This window comes from Petaurus breviceps, unplaced genomic scaffold (assembly GCF_028583685.1).
Source record: "Petaurus breviceps papuanus isolate PSGF00001 unplaced genomic scaffold, PetGlider_PUasm1.0 90752, whole genome shotgun sequence".
NCBI classification, from domain to species: Eukaryota; Metazoa; Chordata; class Mammalia; order Diprotodontia; family Petauridae; genus Petaurus; species Petaurus breviceps.
This window is the reverse complement of record NW_027187336.1, coordinates 11,734,041-11,753,275: the sequence shown is the minus strand read 5'-3', so window position 1 is coordinate 11,753,275 and position 19,235 is coordinate 11,734,041. Positions and strand designations below refer to the sequence as shown.

General features: G+C 39.1%; 1 protein-coding gene across 2 annotated transcripts in view; it reads left to right on the top strand.

Annotated features, from left to right (window-relative positions):
- Nucleotides 1-19,235, top strand: part of MCM6 (minichromosome maintenance complex component 6) — a 49,393-nt gene that overhangs the window by 24,660 nt on the left and 5,498 nt on the right. For both annotated transcript variants that reach the window (XM_069067850.1, XM_069067849.1), the window contains 9 exons: nucleotides 5,385-5,526; nucleotides 6,593-6,734; nucleotides 8,126-8,233; nucleotides 8,913-9,068; nucleotides 9,722-9,850; nucleotides 12,395-12,556; nucleotides 14,406-14,541; nucleotides 14,905-15,060; nucleotides 17,514-17,653. In XM_069067850.1, the coding sequence (XP_068923951.1) occupies nucleotides 5,385-5,526; nucleotides 6,593-6,734; nucleotides 8,126-8,233; nucleotides 8,913-9,068; nucleotides 9,722-9,850; nucleotides 12,395-12,556; nucleotides 14,406-14,541; nucleotides 14,905-15,060; nucleotides 17,514-17,653 (1,271 nt within the window). The remainder of the gene's footprint in view (nucleotides 1-5,384; nucleotides 5,527-6,592; nucleotides 6,735-8,125; nucleotides 8,234-8,912; nucleotides 9,069-9,721; nucleotides 9,851-12,394; nucleotides 12,557-14,405; nucleotides 14,542-14,904; nucleotides 15,061-17,513; nucleotides 17,654-19,235) is intronic.

Sequence of the window (19,235 nt, the reverse complement as noted above, 5' to 3'; positions counted from 1 at the left end):
TTTTGGAGGGCAATTGGGGTTAAGTGACTTGCCTAAGGTCACATGGCTAGGGTGGGTTTTTTGTGTGTGGTTTTTTTTGTTGTTGTTGTTGTTGGGGTTTGGGGGGGAGGGATTTGAACTCAGGTCCTCCTGATTCAAGGGCTAGTGCTCTATTCACTGCGCCACCTAGCTGCCCCCTACCCCTTCATTTTTAAGGATATGATTAAATCTTTTAGCTTTCCTCACTTTCTCTCCTACCCTGCCACGACTTCCCCCCTCTTCCCCCCCTTCTCTTATCCTTGGATTAAGCCAAGAGCTTATAAGACTGTTGGATCTTTCTTATGGGTCTGCTTTTAATCATTTAGAATAGTCTCTTTCTAGATATCTAATCAGGGAAATTGAACATGGATCATAGATTTGGACTGAAAGGGGAGACTCTTAGAAGATCTGGTCCAACCCTCTCATAGTTAGGAGTTGAATCAAGGAGAACTAAAGTGATGAGCCCAGGCTTACTAAGGTTGAAATGACAGAACTGGAATTTTAACCCGGGTCCTCCTATCCAAAGCCACCAAGGCATTTTTGTGGACTTTTTTTTTTTTAATATGTAGCTTATTATGGAGTTTAACTGGAGTAGGGGAAAAGTTCCATTATGGCAATTTATCAGAATATTTGAAAATATTAATGGAATATGTCATTGAGTGGCATAGTTTGGTTTGAAATAAAACTAGTTTGAAAATTGAAATTTCTCTGATGGTTTTAGGTTTTGCTGGCTGTGTGTGATTTGTTAATTGAAGAACTTTTTGTCTTGAATTATCTTTTTTTGTTAATCAAAGGCATTTAGTTACTACTCAATCCAGAGGAATATTTTTCTTTCATAGCAGTTTTCATAGGATTCAATTTTTGTTGCTTGTTTCCTTCCTGTAAAGATTTTCTGAGCACTTAGAAGAAAGCACATATATATATATATATATAGGTGCCTAGTGAGGTATCTATTAGTCCTTTTACTGAAATCATCTTCTAGTTCCTTATAGAGTGTAGGTGACCCTGGATTCTTTTGTTTAAATATTATTTCTCTTTCAATTAATGTGCTTTAATTTTTTTCTCCCTCTCAGTTCCCCTCTTTTTCATTGCCAAGGGGAAAAAAATACCTTTGTAACAAATGTGCAAAACAGATTCCCACGGTGGCCATGTCCAAAAATAGACGTCTCTAAATCTACACCCCGAGTCTATCACCTCTTGGTCAGGCCTGTGGGTGTCATGCTTCATCATGGGGTCCTCTGCAGTTATGGTTGGTTATGGTGGCGAGATGGTGGTTTTGAGCATGTAGAAAGCATTTACCAAATGCTGCTTTCAGGTTTGCTTATGAGATAATGTGTACGAAGCCCTTAGTAAATCTTTAAACACTATGTAAGTGTAAGCTGTTGCTTTTTATATTTTTAAGTCAGTAAACATTTGTTGAGTACCTACTGTGTGCCAAGCACTGTGATAAGTGCTAGGAATTCACAGAAAGGTAAAAGACAGTTCCTTCGCTCAAGAACCTCAAAATCCAATGAGGGAGACAATGTACGGATAACTGTACAAATAAGCTATGTGCTGGATAAGAAATAATCAAAAGTGAAAGGTATTAGAATGAACAGAGATTGGGAAGAGCTTCCTGTAGAAGATGGGACTTGAAGGAAGAAGCCAGGAGGCAGGGCTGAGAAGGGAGAGTTCTCTGTGCTTGAGGGACAGCCAGGGAAAAGATAGGAGCTGGAAGGTGACAAGGTTAGTATCACTGGATTGAAGAGTATGTGGGAAGGGGTATAAGGTTTAAGAAGACTGGAAAGACAGGGGATGGGCAAGTTATCAATGGCTTTGAATGCCAAATAGAAAGTTTTTAAAATACTTGATCCTGGTAGTCATAGGGAGCCACTGCAGTTTATCAAGTTGGGACCGGGATGAAGGTTATAGGGTGAGACTAGGGCTAAAGAGGTTTAAGGACCAAGGGATACATCATTGCATCATGGGATAGTAGATAAGCACTGGATTTGGGTTTAGATCCTGCCTTTGGTATTTCTCTAGTTATGTATCTGAACAAGTCACTTAACTACTTTTAGCAATTCTCTAAAATTTACCTGTCTTAAGTTATAGACAAGTCCAAGGAGCTCCCAAACTGATGAAATCATACATTCTTGGTGTATAATTGATTAAAGAGGGTCCCCGGTCTTATCGTTGTGGAGTTTCTGACCAGCCATACTGATTCCAATCCATCCATGCCTTCTTATCCACATATTTCTGTAAATCATCAATAAAAGAGCTAATGAGACACTAGAGGGCTTTCTCTAGATCTTCTAACAGTATGGTTATCTATATGTTGTCCCTTTTTAAAATTAGAATATTTTTTCAGTTAATTCAGCATTATTTTCTCTCCCCCCTACTCCACCTCAGCCCTCAAAAAAGAAAACCCTTCTAACAAATATACCTAGTCAAGCAAAGCAAATTTCCATAATATCCTTGTCCAAAAAGGATTGTCTCAGATATACGTGAAAATTATCATTTCTCTGTTATGAAGTTGGTATCATGCTTTGTCATGGCTCCTATGGAGTTGGTTATTGCATTAATCAGTGTTTAAGTATCTCAAAATTGTTTGCCTTTGCATGTTATTGTATGAGTTGTTATCTCGATTCTATTTATTTCTCAGGTTTCTCCAAAACCATCTCCTTTGTCATTTCTTATAGCATAATAGTACATATGAACATTTGGACATTTTTTTTGTGTTTCCACCATAGGGTTGGATCACCTCCTGCTACAATAAGGAGGCCAGGGTTAGGTTAGATGAAGCAGATGATTTTAGGGCACCATTTCTAGCCCCTTCCTTAAACCAGGAGTTATGACCCTTTAAAAAGACTTCAGATACCCAGGGGGTTGCTGATTCCCATTGCTGCTTCAGTCCTGTGAACCACCTTGGATGTAGATTCCAGTATATGCATCCACACCTGTGGAATTTTAATGGGATTTAAGATCCTCCCCACCCGTTAATAGACCTCAGGTGGAGCCTATTAAGGGAAGCTTGCTTAGGGGAGGCTTGCTTGTAGGGAGGGAGGCTTTCACACCTTTTGCTAATTTCTAATTAGGCACTGAGCCAGGAGGGTTTTGATGCTGTCTGGCTCTGAGAAGTGGGTATATACTCTGAGTTGGTGTTTTGATTTAGGGGCTCGCTTATGAGAAGGATCTTATGATTCCCTGGTTGAGATTCTGAGTGGTCATATATTCAGAGCTCCCTGCCTGCTCCCCACCTGCTCATATGCAAAGGCTCTCTCAATCCAGGGATGTATGTAAAGTGTGTAGTTGATTCAGGCAGTCAGAGCCCTGTCTGTTGGTCTTTATTTCTCTGCTTTGTATTTTCTCTGAAGTTCAGGGTGCTGACTTTTCCTCTGAACTAGTGAATGTAATTTTAAAAAATTGCTGGCCCCTTAAACAGTTATCTTTCTTAGTAAAGCAGACCTAAGAACCTGTGCTAGCGGCCATTCTGGGTACGCCAGTGTGGTTACCTCTACAGCTTGCCACATCATCACTTGTCTGTCACTACTGGACTTCAGAGATTGAGCCTTCCAATCTTGTATTGGTCTGATTAGCTAGTCAGACATGCTGTACATTGACCCTAACATAGTTATGTCATTTTGGTCCTCTTTGATTACAAAGGACAAACAACCAAACCAGTGGCACCTATAGTGCCATCACATTCACATATTCCTTATTCCATTCCCCAGTTGATAGGCACCTCCTGAGTTTTTGGTTCTTTGCCACTACAAAAAGAGCTTTTTTCTTTTTTTAATCTCTTTGGAGTTTAAGCCTAGTAGTAGTATTGCTGGGTCAGAGGGTTTAGTAACTTTTTAAACAGAATTCCAGAATGGCTGGACCAGTTTGCAGCTCTGCCAACAGTAGATTTATGTGCTTGTTTTCCACAGTCCCTCACCATTCATCATTGTCCCTTTTCCTTGTCTTTGCCAATCTGATAGGTTTGAAGTAAGGTTTAGAGCTTAAGAATTGCTTTAATTTGCATTTTCTCATTAATGCTTTGGAGTTTTTTTTTTCCGTATCTAGAGATAGCTTGGATTTCTTCCCTTGAGAACTGTCTGTTTGTACCTTTGACTTTATCAGTTGCAGAGTGCTTCCAGCTGTAGATGGATTCATTCATGTATATTTGCCCTATGCTCTGCTGGTCCTCGGAGTCTCTAAGGGTAGTGGGGAGAACTTTGTGCCATGTCCCAGGCTGGAGAAATTTAAAACTCCACTGACAGCTCTCGTCTTCCTCTAAAGAGGAAGGTAGAGATGGAAGCCTGATGGCTGGTAGATCTTTGTAAACCTAGGAAGTGACAGGAGGTTGACTATTAATCTAATCTGATTGATGTTGGGTCAGAGTCTCTTTAATTTGTAGTTCTCTAATTATTAGTAATTTAGAGCATTTTTTGTATGGTTGATAGATCGAATTTCTTCTCTTGATATCTGCTTGCTCTTATTTTTTTATTATTAATTAGGAATGCCTTTTAGTCTCATAAATTTGAATCTGTTCCTTATATATCTTAGAAATGAGACCTTTATCAGATAAACTGTAAAATATTTTCCCAGTTAACTGTTTCTTTCCTAATTTTAATTACATTGGATCTGTTTGTACAAAAGCTTTTTAAGTTTCACGTGGTCAAAATTGTCCGTTTTATGTTTTATGATTCTCTCTATCCCTTGTCTGTTTGGTCCTGAACTCTTGCCTTATCAATAGGTCAGAAAAGTAATTTCTTCTCTAACTTGTTCATGGTGTGACCTTTTTTATCTTAAAACATGTCTCTATTTGGAGATTATCTTGGTATGTGATGGGAGGTGTTAGTCAAAACCTAACTTCTGCCAAACTGCTTTTCACTTTTCCCAGCAGTTTTTGTCTGTGAGGTCTTTGGATTTATCAAGTACAAGGTTGTTCTATTTGTTTGCTTCTTTGTTGTGGGCCTGATCTGTTCCACTGATCAACTTCTTTATTTTTATCCAGTACCAAATCTAAATCTTCCATCACACCTGTACTAAGTTGAGCCCTTCATCCTTACCCCCTCCTCACTGGTCCCCCTCTTCTCTAGTTATATATTGACTTTTATGCCACTTTTCAGATGCAAGAGTCATAGGCTGTGGTCTATTTAAACTCGGCTTTTCATTGCCCTTTGGAGCATTTCAGTTGTGATTCTTTGGAGACTGTTATGTATCATGGTTCACGGCTCCCCATAGCATCACTGGGAGAATGTTATGAAAAAATGAGCTTTAATGGCAGAAAGTAGCTTTGGATCATTTCAGGCACTAAACATTTTTCCAACTAAATTTGAAAAGTGCAACCTCTTTTCTATCTCTTACTTTACAAAACCATAACTTCTCTCCTTTACTTTCAGGTAACAATGAGGTAAAACGGGGTGTTCTTCTGATGCTCTTTGGAGGTGTTCCCAAGACAACAGGAGAAGGCACCTCCCTGAGAGGAGATATAAATGTTTGCATTGTTGGTGACCCCAGCACTGCCAAGAGCCAGTTTCTCAAGTAAGCATCCATAGCTACAGTGAGTAGAAAGTGACCTTTTATGTTTAGAGGTTTCTTTGGTTATCTGAAATGCATTTATGATGAGGAGAAGGGAGTATGGGGGCAGAGTGTATGTTATATTGGTTTATTAAGTACTCAGGAACATTATATACTCTTAAGATATATACTTAGGGTGGAGACAGTCCATGTATATAGTGAAGAGGATTCTAGGCTTAGAAATCTTGGATTCAGTTCCAGCATTTATACTAATTATGACTATGGAAAAATCTCATCACCTCCCTGAAATCTTGTCAAATAAGGGAAATTATATTTATGATACATAGATTTTTTATGTGAGAGAATTACTTAGCCATTTTAAAAATTTTAATATATGGAGGTATCCTCCAGCTTATGTAACTTTTTCTTGCTCTAGAGTTGCATGGTTAGATGTTAACTACCTGAAAGTGCTACTGATTATAACATTTTAGTCACAGATAGAGATTTGGAAGGGACCTTGGAGGTCCATAGAGATAACTTTACAGGTATTAACAGCTAGACATAGCATTTGAACCCAAAAGCCTGTACTCTTTCAATTTCAACTCAGTGCCTCTCATCTGGGTTGATTTTTAGATGTGAAAGTGGAGGCTCTAAGCTAAATGGAATTTTTCTTTGTTTTCTAAGAATTGTGTTGCCTTTAATATATGTTAATGCTATTGTATCTGGTTCTCTTGATTAGATATGTTCTCAGAATCATTTTTCCTACTCGTGTAATCATTACGCTGTCCTTGCATTAGTTTTAGCTCATTATTTGAACAAACTAAAGCTATTTAAAAGGCCAAGGAAAGCAAGACTTTCATAGTATCATATCAGACTACATTTAACATAAGTTTTCCCCCACCCAGTGTGTGGGCTGCATCCTTTCCAATAGACCATACTCAGTGGCTTGCTCTCAGATATTCTAGAATGTCATTTAATGCTTAATTATAACCCCTGATTATAATCACTCTCGTTCCTGAAAAAGGTGCTCTGAGAATAGACCTGGGTTGCAGGTTAATTTGATGCCTTTCCATTTGATGTCCTTGAATAGGCACGTGGAGGAGTTCAGTCCCCGAGCTGTGTATACCAGTGGTAAAGCCTCCAGTGCTGCAGGCTTAACTGCAGCAGTGGTGAGAGATGAAGAATCCCATGAGTTTGTCATAGAGGCTGGAGCTCTGATGTTGGCTGATAATGTAAGCAGTGGTTTAAAATCCTTGAATTTAAAAATTAAAGCTCAAACCTATCATGGTAGGAATAAGAAACGATGGTACCTGCTTTTGGTTTTTGATTTTTTCTTAGAATAGGTTAAGGTTGAAAAATTGGAATAAAATCAAAGAGATCTTATTTTCCTCCAAAAAAGGCCAGAGATGATTTTTTAAATGTCCTAATCTATTAGTCTAACAAAATGATTGTATAGCGCTCTCCATGGGTATTTACTGAACTCTCCAGGGTGTATTACTCTTTGTTGTATCCTGATTGGTTTGTGAAAAGCCAGTATTTTTTACCATCATTTTAAATTTGTTGCCCCGCTGTGTGAGCCAGCATACAGAAGGACTATGTCTGTTTCCTCATTCAGACATCTCAAACCACTCCCGTAAAATCAAACATGTTTTTAAATAACAACCAATCTATAAGAGGTCACATAGTGAACTGGATAGTGGTCTACTTGAATTGAGTTCAAATTCTGCCTTGGACACAGACTAACTGTGGTCATAAGCAAGTTACTTAATTCCTGGGTGTCCCAGGACTATTAAATCTATAAATTACAGATGCTATCCCACTCTGTATTGGTAGGAGTTTCCAATCACAAGGGCCGGCCCAAAAAAGGGGGGAAGCTTGTTTACATAGGGATGTTGTAAATTGGATGATGGTTAAGAAAGGATGAGTGTATTGTGCCCACAGGTAGGTGTGTAGAATATGTATTTATCTCCATTGTTCTCCATCATACTTATTTACATTTCTCTCCCCAGTGGCCCCAGAATTTGGCAAAGGAGAGTAAAAAAAACCACATTGTAGCACTGTAAGATGTATACTAGAGCATTTCAGTCACTGGTAGAGAAGTCCTTTTTGACTTAGGGGCTGAACCAAATGTGGGGAGCAAATTAAAGATTTAAGATAAAAAAATCTGTCTCTCTACAAAGACTTCTTTTATATACAATTCACATTTATGTGAAATTAACCACTTATTTGGAAAATAGGTCAGCTCAAGCATTTATTTATAACCACTTACTTTAAGGTTTTATCTCATTTGATTCTCACAATAACCCTGAGAGATAAGGACTATTATCCTCCTTATTTTACAGATGAGGAAACTGAGGCAAGCAGATTAAGAGGCTTGCCCAGGGTCACATAGCTGATTCTGATGCAGGATTTGGATTCAGGTCTTCCCGACTCCAGGTCCAATGCTTCTGGAAGGCAGAGTATTTAATTTTTGTTTTGTAGCACCCATTGACTAAACACATAGTTGGCATATAAAATAAATGCTTTGTAGTATTGGTAAAACCTTGTGATTTTGGCATGTTGGTCTTGTTCCTTTGAAGCTTGCAGTAAGACTGCTTACTCTTGAGTCTTCATTTGCTTTCAGGGAGTATGTTGTATTGATGAGTTTGATAAAATGGATATGAGGGACCAAGTTGCCATTCATGAAGCCATGGAGCAACAGACAATCTCCATTACCAAAGCAGGAGTTAAGGTATGTCAGAGCTAGCTTCACCATTTAGAATAGGGCCAGAAAGAGGTGGTTTGGGCCCCTGGAAGAAAGTAACACTTTTCATAAGAATTGAGATTGCAACCTTTCATTGCTAGAGATAACAAGTCTTCTTGAGGCATTGTGGAGGCATGTGGTTTTGCCACTAATATATGAAAGGTGGAGAAAATATTGGGGGTGTTTGTAGATTGAAAATAATCTCCCTACTAAGGTTCTCTGTTTTGCAAGAAAGCAAGGGGTGTGCATCAATGCACACCCAGTTACACTAATGACGGGGTCATTGAGACCCTTTGTTCTTAAATGACTAGTGATTTTTCACCTGCCCTGTGTTTTTCACATTTGAGATTCTGTAGACATCTGGAGTAGCAGCTAATTCCCTCTCTCCCTCTCCTGTCCCTGTTCCCATCTCTCTCTTTTTCTTTCCCTCTCTCCCTCCCCTGTGGCTCCAAGTGTTTTCAAACATTCTCAATGTCTTTTTTATCCTCCTTCTCTAACTTTGAGCCTGGACCCACATCACAGGTGTATGATGTTTTAGAAATGGGAACCAGTGAACATGGTTAAAAGGGAGTGTTACATTTTTGTTGCTGTTTTGTGTCAAAGAAGGGGAAGGTGGTTAATTAGTTGGGTTTCTCTTTTCTAATTTTTTCCTTTGTTTTGTGGCCAGGCTACTTTGAATGCCAGAACGTCCATTCTGGCTGCAGCAAACCCAGTGAGTGGACGCTATGACAGGTCAAAGTCACTGAAGCAAAACGTAAATCTCTCTGCTCCCATCATGTCCCGATTTGATCTCTTCTTTATTCTTGTGGATGAGTGTAATGAGGTAACTGTGGGAGCTGTCATTCTCCCCCCTCCTTTTTTGTTTTCCATTTGAGCAATTGAGTGAAACAAGACTGGAAGTTAAAACTGCCTAACAGCTGGCACATGTGTATGTGCAGTGACCTTTCCTTTCAGGGGGCGGGCGGGAAATGTGTTCTGCAGCTGAAGTAAAAATGGCTTGAGTTTGACCTTACTTAAGTGGAACTGGGGGAGTGTGAGGCTTAAAATGAACTCTGACCAACCATCCAGAGCCCAGAGAGCATTTCAGATCTTGCCGACCCCCTCCCCCCCCTTTATTTATTTACTTTTGCTGAGTTTGATGGACCAGGTTTGGGGCAGGGCAGGGTGAGCCTACAAAATGTGTGGGTAGAAATTTAATAAAGATTGGATACATTTTTCTTCTGTCTGTGCCTTTGTTTAAAAAGCATTTTACTTACATTTAGAGTCAGCATTTACCCTTTTCTATTCTATTTCTGAAAGTCCACCTTCTATTGTTGTTAAACAAAACATTGCCTTGAAAGGGTGGAGGGTTTTTTTTCCCTTTAGAAAAGAACCAAGTGAAGGTCTTTCATCTGCTTTACTGTCTGACAGCTTGGGGTAGGAATTATGTGCAGACAGCAGGTGGCTAATCAAAAAAGCATGTTTGGTTTGTCTTAGGTCACAGATTATGCCATTGCCAGGCGGATTGTAGATCTGCATTCAAGAATAGAGGAATCCATTGATCGAGTCTACTCCCTTGATGACATTAGAAGGTATCTGCTCTTTGCAAGACAGTTTAAGCCTAAGGTAACTTGACCCTTTTTGCCATCCTATTATATGTACAGTGGTGCACTCTAGGCAGGTACATTACACAAAATGGCACAAGGATGAGTTCTGCTAGCTGTAAAAGTTTTCAGTGGTAATCTAAAGTTATGGTTGGATTTAGGAAAAGAGCAAGGTCAGACATAACTAATGGTACAAATGTCCAGGCTCCACTTGCCAATTAAATGGTGATCTACGTCCTCCAGCTAAGTACCATTTGGTCTTTCTACTGCTATCATAAGAATAAGTTAGGAAATAAGAAAGTTAAACCTAATTCATACTCATGTCTTCTAAGTGATAGTAGTTTGAGAGGCATCAAGGTAGTACATGGAGAGCCAACCTAGATCTGGAAGGCCTGGGTTTAAGTCTCATCTCTTGAACTTCCATATGTGGCCATGGGTAATTTGTTTTAATTTTTCAGTGCCCTGGACAACTCTCTGAAACAAACAGTTCTCTATTATGAAACTTGGCATAGGGGCACAAATTCCCGTCCCCACCCAGAGACATAATTGGCATTTCCCTGTCACTCCACAGTTTACAGAGTGCTTTATATAATCTCATTTGAGCCTTGTAACAACCTTAAGATGTAGATAATAGATTTTATTCCCTTATTACAGATATAGAGACCAAGTTTCCTACTTGTTCAAGTTGATATAGCCAGTGAACAGTAGAGCTAAGACTGGTACTGATATTTTCTGACTTTAAACCTACAGTTCTTTCCCTAGTACTGTAAATCCTCTGATACAGACCATACTCAATCTTTTTGAAAGGAAAAATCATAGTTATACACTAGAAAACAACATTGTTTGTAGGCTACATTCAGGTTTTATACAAATCAGATTAGTCAGAGAGAAAATTCTGCCTACGTTTGGCTGTTGTCTAGGCTCTGCTACTAAAAAACAAAAATAGGGGTAGGGAAGTAGAGTTTGAAACTATGTAATCAAATACTCAGAATGCAGTGTTTTCATGAATATAACTTCTTGGATCAATCAGAATGAATCAGAAAACTCATTGGTTCTTAACTCTTGTTGCTGAAAATTCCTTAAACTGTTTTGGTCCGTTACTTTAAATTAGTGTAATGAACATTAATCATTCTGATGCATGACAGTGATTGTACAGCCCATCTTTCTGAACCTCAGTTATATTTTTATATTATATTGTAGTTGGTGTAGGAGGTTGGTCTGAATCTGTACTGCTCTCAGGGCAACCCTTGGAAGTTTATTGTTTGTTCCTTTGGGTTTTGGGGGAAGGGAGATAGGTCTTTTCATTAGCAAATTCAGAGAATGAACATATTTTCTTGTAATTTTATTATTTTTCTTAAAAGTGAGGGACCTCCTTCCCTTCAAAACAATTATAGTGCTTTTAGATTCTGAGGAACTGAGAATTTACTGCTATTTTGAGATTAGATTAGATTTTAGTGATCCTTGCTTGTGTCCATGACATCTGAGTTGATTTTAAATGCCTAGGCATAATGAGAACAAGGTGAGTCACATGGAAATAAATATTATTTGTAAAAGTTTTCATAGAAAGGTGATAGTTCATCCAGAATATTTATTCTGTGACCCCTATTCACCTTGCTTAATATAGCTGAGTTAGTTGATCTGAAAAATGGAGATAAATCTTAACCACCTTCCATCCTTTTTTTTCTTTGTGTAATTCAGGAAGTAACGTTTTCTAAAATGATTAGCATTTTATATTTGCAGTTACCACTTAATCTTTTTTATTAATTGTTAATTAATTTTTAGTTTTCAACATTCACTTCCATAATATTTTCAGTTCTAAATTTTCTCCCCCTCCCCAAGATGCTGTACAATCTGATATAGGCTGTACATATCCATTTATATTAAACATTTTCACATTCGTCATGCTGTAAAGAACTAAAACCAAAGGGAGGAACCACAAGAAAGAAGAAACAAAAAAAGAGAGAGAGCAAATAGTATTCTTCAGTCTGATTTCAGACTCTAAAGTTCTTTCTCTGGACATGGATAGCATTTTCCATCTTGGGTCTTTTGAAGTGTCTTAGATCCTTGCATTGCCAAGGAGAGTTAAGTCTGTCAAAGTTAGTCATCACACAACGTTGCTGTTACTGGGAAAATGACTTTTTTTTTTTTTGCTTTTTGGAGGGCAATTGGGGTTAAGTGACTTGCCCAAATTCACAAGGCTAATAAGTGTTAAGTGTCTGAGGCCGAATTTGAGCTCAGGTCCTCCTAACTCCAGGGCTGGTGTTCTATTCACTATGCCACCTAGCCACCCCCACATTTCATTTTCAAACAAGCACTTTGAAATCATAGGTTTTCTCAGACATAATTGCTTCGTGAGGAATTTTAAGGTAGTAGTTCAGTAATATTGTCGTTGAAGTGTTTATTGGCCAAGTTATTGTGACGTCTCCAACGTCACAATATGGCACATTATTAAACTAGCAAAATGGTGAGATCTCCTAAAACTTTCTCACATGTCTGACCACAGTCTTCCCTGCAAAAGAGTGAGTGTGCTTCATGCTTCCCTAACCTCTTGGGTGTCTTGAAATAGATTTCCAAAGAGTCTGAAGACTTCATCGTGGAGCAGTACAAGCGTCTTCGGCAGAGAGATGGCTCTGGTGTCTCCAAGTCCTCCTGGAGGATCACAGTGCGGCAGCTGGAGAGCATGATCCGGCTCTCGGAAGGCATGGCCCGCATGCACTGCTGCGACGAGGTCAGTCTGCTGAACACAGTGTTCTGGGGGGGGACGAAAGGCAGAAAGAGAATGGTCCTTTATCTGTGTGGGAAGGGCCAGTATGAGCAGAAAGGCTGAGGTGACCCATCTCCTAGCTTAACTGCCTCACATTTCTTTAGTGCTCCCCTGTAAAGAGTTCATTACCAAGCATTTACAAGGGTATTCTGTATCAGAGCATTGTATAGTGGGGGAGATAAAGTGTCCAGGTCCTAAGTTAGATAGAGTGATGCTTCTAGTGCTCTGTAAGTTGCAGGGAAGGTCCTGACCAGCATTGTGAGTGGGAGTTTTCACACCCAGGAGTTATCTGTGCCAGTGAAATCACAGGTCCAGTTCCTACCTCATTCAGTCAGTGAGCATTTATCAGGCACCTGCAGTGTACCAGGTACTGCCAAGATCTAGGGACACAGAAAAAGGCAAAAGACAGTCTCTGCTCTTGAGGAGCTCTCTCTCTGTCATGATGGGAAATGCCATCTACATCCAGGGAAAGAACCATGGAGTCTGAATGCAGAGCAAAGCATACTATTTGCTCTCTTGCTTTTTCTTTCTTGTATTTCCTCCCATTCATTCTAATTCTTCTATACAACATGACTAATGTGAAAATATGTTTAATAATAATGTATATGTAGAGCCTATGTCAGATTGTATGCCATGGAGGGGAGGGAGGGGGAGAAAATTTAAAACTTATGGAAGTGAACATTGAAAACTAAAAATGAATAAATTAATTTAAAGATTACCTAATACAAAAAAAAAAGGAGTTCTGTCTGATGGGGGAGGAGGAGAACAGCATGCAAAATCCAGTACAGACAGGCTCTACACAAGAGAAATTGGAGATAATCAGTAGAGAAAGGTACTAGAATTAGGTGAAGTGGAATAGACTTCTTGTGGAGGTAGGATTTTATTTGGAATTTGAAGGAAGTGAAGAGCAAGAGAATTCCAGGCATGAGGGGTGCCAGTGAAGAGTGTTCTGTTTGGGGAGCAGCAGGGAAGCTGGTGTCCCTGGATGTCTAAGTGTGAGGGGGGAGGCTGTAGAGAGCCATAGAGGGCGATGACATGTTCATGATCTCTTTAGAAAAATCTTCGGACTTTTGAGTAGAGGACAGGTTGAAGCAAGAAGAGAATTGAGGCAGGGAATCTACCTAGTAGGCTGTTATAATAGTCCCAGCGTGAGGCATTCTGGTCCTGCACAGGGGTGGCAGCATTGTCAAAGGAGAGAAGGTTCACATATGAGACGTTACAGAAATAAAAATCAACAACCCCGGCAGCAGATTATATAGTGGGGGAGGTGGGGGGAGAAATATTGAGGGATGAGATGAACGTCTAGGTTAGGTGCCTAGAAATTGGGAGGATGGTAGCAGTCTTGGTCATCATAGGGAAGAATGGAAGGGAGAGGGCATGGGGAGAAAGAATGAATACAGATGGGCACACGCTGAGTTTAAGATGCTTGTGGGACATCCAGGTTGAGGTATCCAGTAAGCAGTTGGAGATGAAAGTTAGGATTGTTGGAGAGGAGCTATCCTGTGATAGAATGACATGAAAATTTTCCTGGTTAATTTTTTAGAGCAAAATAATCTAAGCAAAGAGCTGTAAACCTCCCAGGTGCTGTGCAGATGTCCTCAATGTTGTCATCATTATCAGCTAGTTGTCAGTCAGAGGAGAAGGACTAGACAATGAACCACCTTCCATTTGTGTAGGACTTTTTTCCTTTTTAATATATGCATTTCAGGGGAGGGAGGGCTTAGGCATTCGTTTAATCCTCGTTAAATGTAACTGGCATGTTGGCTGTGTTAATCAGCTTAAGTGAACATCTCTATTTTGTCCGTCTCTTCAGGTCCAGCCTAAACACGTGAAGGAAGCATTCAGGTTATTGAATAAATCTATCATTAGAGTAGAGACACCAGATATCAATCTGGATCAAGAGGAGGAGCCTCTGATGGAAGTAGAAGAGGGCCCAGATGGCGTCAATGGTGAGTCTTGGCACATCTGAGATTATTTGGGCTAAGAGACCATAAAAGGTTTCTGAAAGTTTTCTAGGAAAACTTGTTGGGTGAAAGGACATTTAAGTTTTAGAGAACCCTGGGTAAGAAAGGAATAATGTAATAGAATTTTGTGCTGATAATGTTCACGTGTTAACTGGGTGTTTGTCCTGCCTGATTCACAAGCTTGTTTTTATTTAGGGAAGTGCAAGTTTTTGTGGGTTACTCCTGGCAGTACTTAGAACTTAAATTTCAGTCCTTCTTATAGCATCCTCTCCCCATACTAGTAAATTCTGAAAGTTGAGTAACTATATGACCACCAACATATTTATTAGATTTGACTTATTAAATTAGGTGATGCTGATGTCCCAGTTACTGTCAATGGAATCAATGGCCACAGTGAAGATGTGAACCAGGATACGGCTCCCAAAGCTTCCTTGAGGCTTGGCTTCTCTGAATACTGCCGCATTTCTAACCTCATTGTGCTACACCTCAGGAAGATGGAGGAAGGTGAGAATCTAGGCTAAATTCATATGCATTTCTGCACAAATTCTGTTGAAATAGATTGCTTCTGATTACCTAATCTGTCATCTTAAAACTTCAGTCCTTGTAACGGATGAATTTGTGGCAACAGCCAACTTGCCTAAGAAACTTTTTTGGGTGAGGGCAGGAGAACATAATCCAAATAGTGTCCTCATGGCTTCATTGTCAAACTGCAAACTTTTGGTGTTACTGAATTGGTATTTTAAAAAAGACTGAAATGACATTTGGGAGCCAAAAAAAAAACAAAACATAATTTTTTGTTTTCTTTCATTGCTTCTAACAGTTGCTCTATTTGGTATATAAGAATTCACATTTTACAGGCCAAGAAATTAAATCAGGGAAACAGAACTATCCCAAAGCCATTCTGAGCTAGAAATAAAATGAATTCCTCACCTTAATCATCTTAAGGTGTTTGGGCACCAGAGTGTTTAATTCAGAACTGGGTCATAGTCCTGACACTGCTGTTTAATGGTTTCCCTGATTTGGAAGAGGCTCCAGAATCTATCTAGTCTAAACTGTACCTGGACAAGTTTTCTTATTCTTCATTTCTCTAGGAGGTTACAAAGAAGTAAGTTGGGGTAAAAGGTCTGAGTTGTTTTTTTTTAATTACTCATTAAAAATCAGTGGAGGTTTTTTGGTTCTTAGGCTCACCTTTGAGACTGGCTTCTGGCATGCAGCACAACTGTGCATTCTCTGCCAATGTGGGGTTTGCTCTGTTGTCGAGGATGATAAGATTCTCTGACCTTGAGCAGCTAAGTAGGATTGGGAAGGGGAGGAAAGGGAGAGACCAGCTGCCTTTGGAGCAAGCATCGAGATTTAACCCTGTCCCTTCTCATTTAGGAAAGAAATTAATTCCCAGGAAGGAAGCTCATCAGTTCTTAATATAACTTGTTTTATAACATTTGCAGAATGATTTATGCCTCCTATTCGTATGACACGATCAGCTTCTGCCACTCACCTTCTCCTTGGGCAAATGAGGAAACTGAGGCATGAAGCATTTTTAAAAACAGGAAATGGGAGCCAAGATTAGATCTAACCACCAAGTCACAATGACTGTATTCCCCAAATAAATTCCACTGGATAGACTTCCTTCACCTCCACCTCCATTATGAAAAAGATACTGGTGAGGGGGCAGGTCAGCTAATCAAGGAAGCTATCAAATTTCCCAAGTATGTAGTGGGTGGTTCCTGCCCATTTTGGAATGCAGCTAGTCCATATATTTAAGACAAGTGATCTCAGCTCACTGGAATGTCAGTGTAAAGTTTGTGGTCCACTTGATCCTAGAGTTCAAACTGATGATTTGGCTCATCTATTTTTTTAGCAGGTGTATCTATAACTAAGATATTTGCCTGTTAAAGTCCTTCTTCCAAGTACATACTTGTGTGAGGCCAGATTTTCTTCATATACCGGTACTTCAGCCAAAATGTGTCACAAAAGATTGAATGCAGAAGCAGATATGAGAATCCAGCTGTCTCGTAAACCAGACATGAAGTATATTTGCAAAAAATATGTAAAAACAGTGCTGCTCTTCTCCTTGAATTTTTGTTTTGGAAAATATAGTTAAACATGTTTAAATGGATTTATTATTTTTAGTGAGTGAATATTTTAAGTATCAGTTTTAATTTCTAATGCAATAAAGTTCAGTTGTTATAACCCAATAAAGAGAAACTCTTTGGAATCTTCAGTAATTTTTAAAAGTGTAAAGGAGTACTGATATCAAAAAGTTTGAGACCCATTGATCCACAAAACCATTCTTTCTAACTTATTTAATTGCACTTGGAAACTTAGGTGTTGTTACCTGGGGCTTGGTGCTTAAGCTTTTTGGGGGTTCAATGAGCACATGTTAAAATACTTTTATGTTTGGATCTATGCAATGGCATCTTGAGTCCTAGCTATTCAGCCTGGCTAGAAGTTACAGTTCTACCCTGGCATTAATGTGTACATGGTCACTGTGGATCAAGCGTTCTCCGATTCTTAAAATCTTACTTTAATGGACCGCTCTTTTTATGCATTTGTTCTTCTGAGTGGTTCTGCCTGCCTCTCTAATCCTTGACATCATGTCTTTAGCTGAATTTGGTAGGCACTCACTTCTCAGACTTCAGGGTGTCGGAATATGACAGTAAAGCTTATGTATGTTAAAATCTAATAACTTTAAGCAGGTCGTTAAATGTAATCCTTGTTTTATTAGATTTTTCTCCCTTTAGCCTAAAGTAAGTTCTGTAATACAAGTAATATGACAGGTCATTCCAGACTCCTGCTGGAGCAGCATAAACTTTATTATAGCAGCTGTGCGTTCTGACAGGTTGGCAATAATCTAAACTGCACAGTGTATCTTCTTGTGTCCATAAACCCAAGGAATTAGCATTGCGTTTTGATAGAAGAATAATTTTACCCTTTAAAAAATTTATTTCTCATTGCAGAAGAGGATGAGTCAGCACTAAAGAAGAGTGAACTTGTTAATTGGTACTTGAAAGAAATAGAATCGGAAATAGACTCCGAAGAGGAACTTATAAATAAAAAGAGAATCATTGAGAAAGTCATTCATCGGCTCATACATTACGTATGTAAAGAATTTCATGTGCTCATATCTTAATGGGGGAAGATTTTAGTTTATTTTCTGTACGCTTGGATCTTCATTGGTAAATGTTTATCAATTTCGTATTTAACATTGGAGAGTTTCAACAAAGTGTCACACTCTGATGAATTCCAAAGCAAGTTTGGGCTTAGAGAACTAAGGAAATGAAGGAACACAGGTTTGCTTAGAGATTAAGTTGATAAAAGGTGAATAATAATATTCTAGGATCTTTGGTCAGATTTCTCATGGTGTTTATTCGTTGATTTAGTTTATATTCAGATAATAAGGATAGATAATAATAAGGCCAGCATCTGGCCTCTTAGTAGTTTTTTGTTTTGTTTTGTTTTGTTTTTCATTTCTTGTATCTATTGGGTATGATTGCTGCTGGAAAGGAGGGCTGGAGGACAGAGTTGTATTAGGGAGACAGCAAACTGAAAATCCAAATTGAATAATAACAAATTGTGGTGTACTAATTTGTCTTAAAGTAGGGTGTGTGAGTATGTGTTGAGTTGTCTTTTCATTGGTGAAGCATGAGTTTACACTTCATAGTCAATCATTTAAGTGCCTGCTGTGTGCCTGGTGTAAATACCGTATTTCACCACATGATCATTACAAATTTCATGCCAGTTTGGGGTGAGGGGCAAAAAAAAGGGATGCAACCATTATGTGATGCTTTAAAAATTTATGCCAGTATTATTTAAAAATCATTTATTACTAAACAAGATTAGGATGCACAGGAAGATGCAAATGTTATCATATCACATGACTTACTTATGGCAGCTTCACCTTCTGCCCTTTCCCCTTGAGGCACTACATTGGGTTGAGTGACAATACCGTTAGTACTTCAGTGCTCTAAACAAATTAACGCAAGTCAGCTTTTGGAAATGTACTGACAAACATGCATGCACTGAGAATTCTAGGCTCGTGGTTTGCAGTGTGTGAGAGATGAATGCATATCCATATGCCACTGGGGAATACATCGTTGATCTCTTAAGTGGTGTGACAAATAAAATTATACCATGCATGCAATGATTATGCAATGAAAGGTTATGAACCAATTTTTGGATGAAAAAAAAAACAGCAAGAAAAACCAGGGTGTGACAAATATGTGGTGAAATACAGTACAAATACAAAAAGAGAAAGGCAATCCCTGCTCTCAGGGAGCTTACCAACTAGTGGGGAAGGGTAGAAAGAAAGGTGGAAGCTGAAGTGGGACATGAGTAGAGCCTTGGAGGGGAAGGTATCCAACGCAGGGGCATGATGAAGTCAGTTAGAAGTATGAAGCAGTAAAGCCAGATGAGAAATGGGCTTTCTCCTTAAATAGAGATGTGGAGTTCATGGCTTTGTCCTCCAGGCTGAGGGCAGTGATGAGGTGGAGGACCAAGGCTGATGAGATCTTACATGATGCTGACGTCATCACAGTCATAAGCTTCCTGGAACATAGTGGAGAAGTCCCAAAGTGAGAATGGGGAGAACAGAGAGCCATTCATATGCTGTTGCCTGTGGTCCTTTTTGGTCGTTGTGAGACCTTGATTAATTTTGGGGATGCAGCCTCTTGACCTCATTG